This window comes from Cupressus sempervirens, chromosome 5 (assembly GCF_028749045.1).
Source record: "Cupressus sempervirens isolate cs-2001-9-10 chromosome 5, ASM2874904v1, whole genome shotgun sequence".
NCBI lineage: Eukaryota > Viridiplantae > Streptophyta > Pinopsida > Cupressales > Cupressaceae > Cupressus > Cupressus sempervirens.
In genome coordinates this window covers 957,345,815-957,358,937 of record NC_143122.1, presented here as the reverse complement: position 1 = coordinate 957,358,937, position 13,123 = coordinate 957,345,815, and the positions used below count along the sequence as shown (strand labels likewise).

Genomic DNA, 13,123 nt, shown 5'->3' with positions numbered 1-13,123 from the left:
TGTACTTCATTATGAAACCATAACTCAACCTTTCCCTTAGGTACTTTTATTACATCTTTTTGATTAAATCCTCTTCATTAATCAACTAAATAGTAGTACTTGGATCCTATAAGAAATTGTCATTCCAACAAATAGTAGGTCTGACATCAATGACAACACAATGATTGAAAACATTCTTTATCAACAGTCTCTTTCTTTACAAAAATCTCCCTTTTTGATAGTACTCTTTTTCAATAGTGATATTTTTAATTAGATTTCCAACAATCTCCCTCTTTGGCATTGATGGCAAACCAAATTGATCAACCAAGTTATCAAAATGCTAACTAGGTTAAAATAGTAAATCAAATGCAAAAAAAAAATTGTGTTACCATCAGTTTTCACTTCTCCCTCTTTGATATGCTATCTTGAGTGCTTTTCTTTTGCTTCTCCCTCTTAGCTGTTGATTCCTTTCTGCTATATCTTCATGAACATCCTTTTCTTCCTCAATCATATTGAGTGCTTTTGATCAGTTTATTCTCTTTTCTCTTTCTCCTCAAATGGTGTTGATTAGTTTCTACTCTTTGCTCTTTCTCCCTATTTGACAATAATGCCAAAGACACACCTGTTTCAACATCTTATCATGCAAGTATAGCATCTATGGGTACTCCAATTTCTCCCTTTGTCACCTTGCTTGTGACTAATTTGTAACATCAACACTTTGATTACTTTAAATAGAAATCCTAAAGTAAGTATTCTCTGCATCAATTCACAACATTTCAACAATCAACTCATTTGATGTAGGGAAATCTTTTTTGTTACATAAGTAGCCTTGTCTAGGGGTATCACCCCTAACTTACCTCTAAGATATTCAAAAGAATCTTTAGGTAATTCTTTCATGAAGATGTTAGCAATATGTTCCTTTGAACTGACATATTCCATTCTCACTTGCTTGTCTTCCACCAATTCTCTTACATAGTGATACTTAATTGCAATATGCTTTATTTTGGCATGCATCACAGGATTCTTTGATATGTTGATGGCACTTGTATTATCACAATAGAGTATCATAGGTTCAATTACCTCTTCCTTCACTCCTTGGAATAGATGTTTGATCCATACAATATTGGTGCAGTTGATAGTTGCAGCAACATACTCAACTTCTATAGTGGACTATGAGGTACAACTTTTCTTTTTTCTGGTCCAAGTAACCAATCTTTTGCCTAAGAAAAGTGCTCCTCCATTGGTACTCTTTATATGATCAATATTACCTCCCCAATATACATCATTGTAGGCTTTTAACTCAAACTTTTCACTCCTCTTGTAATACAAGCCAAAGTCATCAGTTTCTTTAAGTAACTCAATATTCTTTTTACTGCCATCAAATGATTTTCTCTCAGATTTGTAGAAAAACTTGCCACTACTCCAACAACTAATGCAATTTTTGGTCTACTATGCACAACATACTGCAACTTTCCAATTATTGATCTATATAATGTCCGATTCACTTTAGTTGATTCATCATTCTTGGATAACTTATGTCCTATTACCATTGGTGTTCTAATTGGTTTTGAATCTTCTAAGCCAAATATCTTGAGTATCTCCTTGATATATTTTGATTGGGTCACAAATATGCCATGTTTCAGTTGATGTACTTGAAATCCAACAAAGAATTTAATTTCTTGAAACATTGGCATCTCAAACTCATGTTTCATCTGATCAGCAAAATCTTTGCATAGGGCATCTTTACCTCCAAATATTATGTCATTAACAAATATCTCAGATATCAGTATTTCTTTACCTTTTTTTTCCTTGATATATAGGTTGTTGTTGTCATCTATTCTCTCAAATTCTATCTTCACAAGATATTTTTTGCAGTCTCTCATACCATGCTCTAGATGCTTGATTCAAACCATAGAGTGTTTTGTGGAGTTTGTAAACCATATCCTTGTTGTTATCATCAAAAAATTCCTTTGGTTGTTCTATGTATACTTCATCTTTGAGTATACCATTCATAAAAGTAGACTTCTCATCCATTTGGTAGACTTTAAAACCTTTGTAGGCAGCATATGCAAGTAATGTTTTTACTCCTTCCATTCTTACAACAAGGGCAAATGTTTCCCCATAATCCAATCCTTCTTCTTTTGAGTAACCTTTGCAGACTAGTTTAGCCTTATTTCTTGTGATCTCACCATTCTTATCAAGCTAGTTCCTAAATACCCATTTGGTACCAATCACATTCTTATCAGGTAGTCTAGGAACTAGGGTCTAGGTTTTGTTCTTCATTATCTGATCTATTTCTTCTTCCATAGCTTTATACTAGTCATCATCTTGTAGTGCATCTTTCATTTTTTTTGGTTCAATCTTGCTCATTAGACATGATTCATTTCTTAGTCTATTCCTTGTCATTGGTGTAGCTTCCTTGCCACCAATGATTTGTTCTACAAGGTGATGTCTTCTTAAATATCTAGATAGCCTTGGTTCTATGGACTTCATTCCATGTTTGATCTCTTAGCTTCAGAGTCACTTTGCACATCACTATCTAGTATATCATCATCTTTTTCATGTGTACTAATTTATGAGTCAAAATGTACATTATTTTCATTATGCAGTTTGACTTCTTAATGTAGCTCAACATTTACTAGTTGTGACTCGGTTGATACTAAAATTTGTTGCTGATTTCCAACTTGATTGGCAGCTTCATCTTCAATAGGCATTCCTTCATGGAAGTATGCAATAGATTTGTACTCTTCTAGTTTCCTAGATTTAGCAACTTGGACTTCTACATGCTCATCAAAATTTACATTTTCACTCTCCACAATCTTGTTAGTGTTAGTATTCAAACACTTATATGCCTTACTTCTAGTGGAGTATCCAAGGAATATGCCTTCATAACTTTTTCCATCAAACTTTCCATTTCTAGTATCTTTAAGAATGTTGCATTTACAACCAAATACTTTGAAATGTTTTACATTAGGTGAGTAACCATACCAAAATTCAAAAGGTGTTGCATTTGTACCTTTCTTGACTTGTACTCAGTTCAAGGTATAAACTGCAGTACTTAGAGCTTCTCTCCAGTACCTCAAAGCAACATTTTTCTCCATCAACAATGTTATGGAATAGTCTATCACTAATCTATTCCTCCTTTCTACAATGCCATTCTAAGGTGGAGTTCTTGGTGCTGATGTTTGTCTTTTAATTCCTTTATCATTGCAAAATGTCTCAAATTCTTTTGATGTGAACTCTCCTCCTCTATTTGATATTAGACACTACAGACTCTTTCATGTTTCTTTATCAACTCTTTCCTATTTCTTTATCAACTCTGGCCAAATACCACTTGAAAATTTAAAATGCATCATATTTTTGCTTCAAGAACATGGTAGTCTTCATCCTAGAGTAGTCATCCACAAACAACATTATGTATCTCTCTTCTTGGTAGCTTTGTACTTCTATTGGGCCACATTAGTTTATATGGACTAGATCTAATACTTCTTTGGAAGTGTATGTTTTTATTTTGAAATTGCACTTCGTCATCTTTCCTAGTTGTCATTATTTGCACATTGTATTTTCAAGCTTCTTCAATTTTGGTAGCACATTGACTTTCTTCATTTTTCTGATACTAATCAAATTACCAAAGTTAACATGACAGATTTTTTTATGCCATAGCCACACATCATCAAGTTTTACAATGAGATAGGTTGCATCTTCCATATCTAGGTAAAACAAATTACTCCTAGTTTGTTCACCTTTTCGTATCAGATTTCCATTAGTGTCATAGATTTTGGCAGTTTTGTTTCCAAATTCTACTTTGCAACCTACATTGCCTAATTGTGATACACTCAACAAATTGTAGTTCAATCCTTCAACGTAGTATGCATTATTGCATGAGATTTTCTCTATAAGTTTAATAGAACCTTTTCCTTTAATTTGCATGGAGCATCATTTCCAAATCTAACACTATTTGCATCATATTGAGTAAAAGTAATAAACTTACTCTTGTCTCCTATCATGTGATGTAAGCATCCACTGTCTATGATCCATTTGTCATTTTTGTTCCCACAGGTTACTAGTGTTGTTGCTTCTTCCTCATCTGATTCATCCTTCATGGCTACATAGACTATCTCATCATCATTATCATCTGAATCTTTTTCTTCAGCAATGTTACACTTTTTGCCTTTGTCCTTGTAATCTCTACTATCATCTTCTCTTTTGTTTTTGGTACTTGTTTCCTTCTTTGTAGTTCTTCTTATGAGTGCATCTTGCAGCAATATGACCTACTTCATTCCAATTAAAACAAATGATAGGAAGCTTACCTTTTAATTTACCTTTTCTTCTACGAAATCTTCTGGCGAATAATGCTTCCAATTGTTCCACATCTTCCTCATCTGTGTTGCTATAACTGGATACATTTTTTCCCTTTCTCTTCTTCTTTAATTTCACCTCCTTAGTATCTTTTAATGTCATCTTGGCCTTGAAAGAAGATTCAAGATTCTCAAGTTTGTAATTATCAAAATTGGACAACTAAAATGTAGTAAGTCTTCCTGTTATCCCTTCAAAAGTTAGTGCATTTCTTGGTACACATCTTAATTCCTGGATGGCTAAAACTCTAATAGCATAGATAGAGAGATGGTTTCTTAAGCATTTACTATTAATAATGTCATCTTCCAAATGAGCTCCCAAACTTCTTATTGTATTTACCACTTCTTTCATTCTAGAGGCATATTGAGCAACATTCGCACCTTCCTCCATTTTCATGTCATCAAGCTTTCCTCCAAGACTTTCTCTTTTTTCTCTTTGAACATTCTAATCTCCTCCATAGATATCTGAAAAGGATTTCCACATCTTGAATGTAGAGTCATGTCCTCTGATATCATCAAATTCAACACAGTTGAGAGTAGAGGCAGTCTCTAGCATTGTCTAATTGTGCTCCTTCCTTTTGTTCAAATCATCTACAATAAGGGCTCTAGCTGGATCTACATTTTCCACTATAATTGATGTTTTTTCATAATCACCTATTGATCCAAGATGCAACTTCATTAGACTTTTCCATGCAGTAAAGTTATCTCTGTTGAGCTTGGAAACTTCTCTCTTGGACATCTTGATCTTCTTGCTTCTAGTATCTTTAAACTAAATCAGCAGATGGCCCTAATACCAATTCTTCGAAATGCTTTAGTATAACTTAGAGGGGGGTGAATTAGTTATACAAGGTCCAAATGTTCTAATAAAACTTTTTCATCAAATAAAGTGATCCCATTAAACTATTCATTTATCCAAGCTTAAGCTTTTCTTACTTAGCAATTTACTATAAATCAACATGCAAGCATAACACATGAAGAATCAACACATAACATATTGATTTACATGGAAACCTAATTTTGGAAAAACTACCAGTAATATGCCACTCAATTCTCACTTTTCTGAAGTGATGCCCTATGAAAGGCTTGCCCTATTAAAGGCTACAACACACTGTTAAATGTGACCTGGTCAAAGGATTTAACCACCCTGTTAGAAGTGGGCCTAGTTAGAGGACTTTAAAACATTCACTTGAAATTCCACCCTATTAAAGGATTTACAAATGGTTCTTAAACCAACCTAAGTCCATAAGATATTTACCCTAATTGATACAATTGCTAGAGAATAACAATAAGGGGTTTTGACCTAATCATAGTTCATAACTTATCTTGCAAATCTCAGATCTTTGTTCAACTCTTCACAATTTTCCTGGCTTTCAATCTCTTTAGCTCTGACAACTTGTTCTCCTTTCAAGCTTTGACTCCTTGGTGCAATCTCCTATATGACTACTTATCGAAGTAGAGTCTCAATGCTCTGTTCTTTCTTCTTCTTGATGCCTTCTCTTTGACACCCTTCAACCACTTGACAATTTGGCACACTAGCAACTCTAGCTTCTTGGCTTGTGACTCCTTAAATAGAAGTTTGGAATCCTCTTTCCCACTTGATTCTTCCCTTCTTTAATTTCAATTCAAATGGATTAGGTAGGATTCAATAAATCTAACCCATATCTTGTTCCTTCTAGAAAAATCATGAAGAATCCTCTTGAATTTGCCTAAAAATGGTTTACCTCAAAATTTGTGTCTCTAGCACATCATTCTTAGCCTCCATATGGTTCACAAAATTCAAGATAACAACCATGTCGGCTCAGATCTAGCAAATTATTGACTTTTCAAATAATTTAGCAACTCGGCACTATTGAAATTCTAGTGCTTGGCACATACTATGTTACTCGGCATTAGCTACATTTTACTAATGCTCAACACCTACTATGGATTCATTCGGCATCCACTAATTTTTTTGATTTCTTGACACTTATTACTTTGTTTGGCACCTGAACACATTCAACTCCTTCTGTATCACTCAGCACCCACTAGATTTTGCAATTGCTTAGCTCTAACTGAAAATCTACTCGGCATGAACTAGCTTGCTCAACACTCACTAATAAACTTAGTTAAGCTTTGCAAACAACCTTGTTACAACTTATTCTTTCAGTGTTTCTAAGTGTGGCCAACACCTATATCTTCAAGTATATTGTCAATACATCATTTTACCAATCTCTTAACTGATCCTTGTACTTTATTACAAAACCATAACTCAACCTTTTCCTTAGGTACTTTTGTTACATCTTGTTGATTAAATCCTCTTCATCAATCAACTAAGTAATAGTACTTGGATCTTATAAGAAAATGTCATTCCAGTAAATAGCAAGTTTGACATTAATGACAAAACAATGATTGAAAATATTCTTTATCAACAATCTTCATCTTTACAACAATCTCCCTCTTTAATAGTACTTTTTTTCAATAATGATCTTTTCAATTATATTTCCAACACATCTATCCCCCAACTCCCATAAATATTGGAGTTGGTCTTGGGAAACCACTAGGGAATCATCAGGGTTCACATCTATGGAACCTAGGAGATTTGTGGGTTCCAACACTTTCTCATTCATTTCCTTAAGGTCCATTTTGCATGTAGAGATAACATGACCATACTCTCTATAGTTTTGGAAATATAGGTCCACATTCTTGTAATTGATAGCTTACCTCCGCATTTTCCATTTTGATCTTAGAGCAATATAACTAGGCAGTATGTTATTAATAGCTACATTCACACAAAGTGTGGAAAACCCTAAATAGGACCTATTTTTCATAATGTTGTCCACCTTAATGAAGTACCCAAAAGAATCCCCAATCCATTGGAAGACACTCTCATTCCAAAATTCTAAAGGAAAACTTGGGAGACGAATCCAAACTATGGCCATTCTCTATAGCTCAACACCAAGGTTGAAGTTAGGCTTCCATTTGGCTATGACTAGCATGTTTTTCCCGAAATTCTAGGAGCCTACCGAAACCTGGTTCCTATCCTATTCATTTGTTAACCTAAATAGAAACATTGCTCTTATCATGATGGAAACCATGACTAATTCTTAGAGCTTCCACATTTTAGAGTCCCATCTCCTAACCATCTCTATCGTAGGTCTACAACATATGAATCTTTTGACCAAACTTACTGAAAATCTTCTCGAGACATTATCCACAACCACATCTGACAAGGAGATCTTCAGGCCAGAGTCCCCATACATAATAGTAGGGTTAACCTCAGGGGTGGGTCCTGTCACATTTTTTCTCACTAGCACACCTCTCTGGCTCGGTTTAGGGTCAACCACACCCCAATCTAGCTTAGGATTCCTTAGCCTAAAGGATTGCACAAAATGTAGATCCTCTATAAGATATGATGATGTAGGGAATGTCGATTCCCTTCCACCTAAATTACCCCCATTCTCCAAGCCTTTCCCATTTGACATGACCAACCATAAGCTTAAGAAGATCTCATATGCATGAGGTGCAATGTTTTCTCATTTAGTTACCACCATTAACCACCATTAACGAAAAGAGTTGTTGTGTTGAACTCTATCCCTCCATTTCCATGTTTCTTACACTGATGTTTTTCTTATGATATTATGGTTTAGATCGATAGATTCTTTTTCTTCTTCATTGTAGTATGTTTGGGTGGTAATCCCTAGTGTGGCAGTTCTAACTCTACTTTTCTTCTTAGTTGAAAAACTAGCGTTATGTTCTAAATTGGGTAGCATTATTTCAACACTATACAATAGTGGTAAAGTATCATACTCCAATATGTAAGGGTATCGTACGTTACTAGTAAAGTATCTTATTGGTACTATATGGTTATCATATAATACTAGTAAAGTGTTGTAATGGTACTATACATATTATCATACAATATTGGTAAAGCGTCATACCAAGTCTAGCAGAAGACCTCCTCGACCAAGCAACGAGTACAATCTAACTTGCCTATTTGGATACCCTTTTGGGAGTTCTTTCTCCCTATATATAAAATATATACATTCTATTCTTCCTTCTCCTTTCTTCCTTTTTATTTCTTATACATAAGATATATATGTATATATATGTATATATATGTATATATGTATATATATATATATATATATATATATATATATATATATATATATGTATATATATATATATATATATATATATATATATATATATGTATATATATATATGTGTGTGTGTGTGTGTGTGTGTGTGTCTGTGTGTGTGTGTGTGTGACAATTCATTTAAGATAGGTCTTAGTCCTCTATGAGTCAAGATAAAGATTCTAGAAAATTTCAAGGCTTTCAGATTTTAGACTTCACTAAATTTCAGAGCTTCAAGATTTTCGACTTAACCAAATTTTAGGATTCAATGTTTTTCTTTCAACATGGTGAACCTTCATCTTGTACATGACTGTTTGAAGGTCTTTGTGTTATATTCTTGTTTATATCAGTCAAAAATGGGCTTGTATGTTTAACCATGCTACAAACTTCCACTTTGGGTTTAGAAAGAACATCTATTTCACGTATTCTCTTGATTCATGTGATGTTGATCCTATGTTGGCAAATAGTGACATTTAGGGATCTTCGATGCTAGTTTATGTTAGTCTTTGGTTGCTTCTCATGTAAGTTGTTGTTGATGTTTCATTTTACCCTCAAAAAAAAAAGTTTGTATTATCCTTTCTTTATCCTTGTTCCAACGATCTTTGGGAAGGGGATTGCATAAAGACCATAATCAAATCCTTATGCCAAAAATATCAAACATAAGTGTTTTGACAAAAGATGAATACAAAAAAATGTGGATTTCAATTCTAGATACACTAACCACCTAGAAAACATTAGAAAACTGTTTACATAAACATTAATGTTTATCTATGAATTCCCTAGATAGCTCAATTAAATTTTACAATAGTTTTATAGAGAAAAGATTATTTCAAAGCCTTACATTAAAAAATTTGAGATCTCTTGAATACAATATTACTAAAATATTAAAATAATATTTATTTATTTTAAGATTAAAAAATGTATTTAGTATACAATAATCTATTATTTTATTTTAATTGTGATATATTTTATATAGTAAGCCCAAGATTAAATTACATGTTTGATCAATATGAGAGTACAATGTCATCAAGAAAAAAAATATGCAAAAGATTAACACATCTATTGTAATGTAGACAGAAAAAAATATAAAATTGAGCTAATATTTTATTACAACCTTTAATTTTTAGAGTGTAAATTACAATGCAATGAATTTTAACTTCTTTAGTTTTACTTTGCAAATTCATTATGAAATATGTTTTTCAATATTACCAACTTATAATGTAATTGTTTTATATACTATATTAAAAGCAACAATTAACTTAAATAGAATTAATAATAATAAAATATAATTTCGTGTTAAATAATTATAATACAAAAAGATTTAATGTTAAATAATTAATATATGATTAAAAAGAGTAAACTATTTGTATATTAAAATATATACTGATTGGTAAACTAATAAATTTAACCTGCACAAAAAAGTATTATTGATAGGGTCAGAGGATCTACAAAATAGTGTTTAAAATATTGAAGTATAGCCAAATAAACTAAACAGACCCATGAGGAGGTGCCTTTAGGAAGCTTCAAGTGGCCTTCCTCTCGAACGAGCAAAGAAAGTAGGGCGAGAATGCCCTAGCATGATGATGGAAGAGATTGGGTTTTGCAGGAGAAGCGAAGGCAGAGTATTGTTCACAGCTGGAGAGTCCCAACGAGCGGGAAGAGGAGAGGAGAGATCTGTTTGCTCTGACGTCTAAGCTTTCACGCCTTGGTGTGAAAGCCCATGAGCCGGAGCAAGTTTTCAGGAGAGAGTACAATCCTGAGCAGCAAGAGGATCTTCATGGAGCGAAACTATCCCTGGATTCGGTCCTGAGCGAGATCATCTACACATCTGCTTCGATTCTGTCGCAGCTGCCAAAGGAGAAAGAGATTATAACGGCCAAGGAAGGCGATATTCTGGCAGAGCTCGTCCATTTCTGCGAGGTGTGCGGGAAAGTATTCAGGCAAGGTGGGAATGTCCGCATTCACATGCGATCCCATGGGGAGCAATACAAAACACACGAAGCCCTCAAATCGAAGAGGCCGAAGAGGGTTGCAGGAGAATCGTATTTTGCATGCCCAGTAGAGGATTGCAGGCGGAACAGTGGGCATCCGAATTTCAAGCCCCTGAAATCGATGGTGTGCCTGAGGAACCATTACAGAAGACGCCACTGCCCCAAGATGTACGCCTGCAACAGATGTGGGAAGGACTTCTCTTTTCTCACTGATCTTAAAACCCATGGAAAGAGATGCGGACGCTCTTCCTGGCGCTGCTCCTGCATAGCCACGTTTTCTACCAAGAATAAGTTGTTCCGCCATGTTGCCGCCCTCTCTGGGGAAGGTCACCACCAGTACGTGCCTCCCACAACCACAACCATGTTAGTTTAGTTAGCTTTGGACAGCTGTTCGTTCATTTGTTATTATTTAGTAAGGAATTGTTTTGCTAATTAATTGGTTAGGTTAGAGATAAATATTTGTTAAATAATTGATCACTTTTGGAAACAACTAGAAACCAACTTGCTTAGGGTTGTTAAGTTGTTTTAATCTCGATTGTCGATTGTAAATCGATCTTGGCCGTTGGTTTACCAACAAGAGTAGTATAGAAGGAAGTCAGGGGGGCATTTGTAAGAATAAGAGACAAAGTTTCGAGAAATATTTGCAATGTTAGCAAACAATCTTGCAGTGTTAGCAAGGGCACAATGTTAGCGTGAGAATAGCAGTGGTGAATATCAGCAAGAAAAATTAGAAGGTTGTCGAAGTTCTGCCAGTGAGAGGCAAAGCATTTTGTATCTCTTGATTTGCTAAAGTGTAATATAATTCCTCATCCATAGAACTGGTTTTCCCTTAGGAGTTTTTTCAGGGACAATTTGTCTGAAAATATTGTGTTTGTTGTGTTGCACATTTCTTTCCGTATTTTATAAGTGAAGTTGTTGTTGTATTATTTTTCAATATTAGCTGAGAATTTGTTTTAAGCAGTTTAATAATCGTTTAAGATAGGAGATTAATAATCAATGATTGCAATAGTTAATTTTCATATGGTATCAGAGCATTGTTAAGGGTAGAAGAGTTTTGCCCTAGGAAAGAAATTTTGATCTCTTTAGATTTCTTATTGCTTTAATCCCTTGAGATGGCTTCAACTGGTTTGAGAGATTAGGATAGATTGGATCGTGCCTCGAATTTTGGTGTTTGGAAGGCTAGAATTTCTTTATTCTTGGAAGAGAATGGTATCAAGGATCATGCTACCAGTGTTGTACCTATACCAACAAATGCAACACAGCTTGCAGCACATAAGAAGGATGATGCCAAGGCGAGGAGGATTATCCTTGATGGTGTCAAGTATTATATTGTTCCACATATCATAGAGCTAGATACAACGAAGAAGATGTGGGATGCCATTTTGAATCTATACCAGAATGCTTCCACCAACAAGAAGTTGATTCTTAGAGAGAAGCTAAAGAATACCTGGATGAACCAGGGAGAAGACGTCACAAGTTACCTTACTAGGCTCAGACTTGTCAAGGACGAGTTAGCAGTTGTTGGAGATAGTCCCAGTGATGACGAGCTAGTGAGAATAGCCCTAAATGGGTTTACTAAACAATTGAGTGTCTTTGTTTAAGTTATTAGTGGACAAGATACTTTACCGAGTTGGGATTGGCTATGGACTGATTTCACTCAGGAGGAGTTTAGACTAAGTCTTGACAATGGGGCCAACAAGAGTCGAAAAGATGAGGTGGAACAAAAGAATGTTGCCCTAGCGAGTAAAGGGAAAGCAAAGAAGGGATTTAGCAAATGATCGAATTCACAAAGTGAGAAGAAGAAGAAGGACCTTTCTAAGGTCAAGTGCTTTGGATGTCATGAGTTTGACTACTATGTCAGTGATTGCCTAGAGAGGAAGAAGGGTAAGAAGCAGGTGGCAACTTCAGCAAGTGCGAAAGAACTCTCTAGTAGAATGGAAGATGAGTTTGCACTCATAGCTTGTATGGTTAGCTCAACCTCACAGTGTGTTTGGTATAAAGATAGTGGGGCATCATTTCATATGATAAGAGTTAGAGAGTACTTCTCCAATTACAAGGAGGAGGATACCAACATCTAGATTTCTATGGGAAACTTGTCCAAACTCAACCCAGTTGGGAAAGGGGCTGTTTAGTTTTAGAGGTTGAATGGAAAGACAATTCCTCTTCATGATGTGTTGCATGTGCCAGACTTAGGTATGAATTTGATTTTTGCATCTGTTCTTCAGGATAGGGGGTATTATATACTCTTTAGAGGGACAAATGTGTTGATTAAGCACAAGGATTGGAAATCACCCATAGCTATTGGAGTTAGGAGTGGTTGCCTTTATAGATTGCAGTTTGATACTCCTAAGGCACTCATGAGCAATAGTAATCCTAGAGATCTTGGAGAGCTATGGCATAGGAGGATGGGCCATATTCATCATGGAGCTAGGTGTTCCAGAGGTGAGCATAGAGCATGATGATGTATGTATGGGATGTGTATTGGGGAAGTTTGTGAAAGCATCTTTTCCAAGGACTAACACCAGATCTAAGGGTGTTCTTGATTTAGTACATTCAAATGTTTGTGGACCAATGTCAATGAAATCTCTCAGAGGATATGAGTACTATGTTACTTTTATGTATGATTTCTCTAGAAAGACCTGGATATACTTCTTGAAGACTAAGGATGAGGTCTTTAGTT

The 13,123-nt window shown here is 34.9% G+C and overlaps 1 protein-coding gene across 1 annotated transcript in view; it reads left to right on the top strand.

Moving 5' to 3' along the window:
* The window catches only part of LOC149559137 (protein SENSITIVE TO PROTON RHIZOTOXICITY 2-like), a 108,405-nt gene extending 97,130 nt beyond the window's left edge, over window positions 1-11,275 (top strand). The window contains exon 2 of the mRNA XM_089831258.1: window positions 10,059-11,275. Coding sequence (XP_089687384.1) covers window positions 10,059-10,816 — 758 coding nt within the window. The 3' untranslated portion in view covers window positions 10,817-11,275. The remainder of the gene's footprint in view (window positions 1-10,058) is intronic.
* Window positions 11,276-13,123: the final 1,848 nt, after the last annotated feature.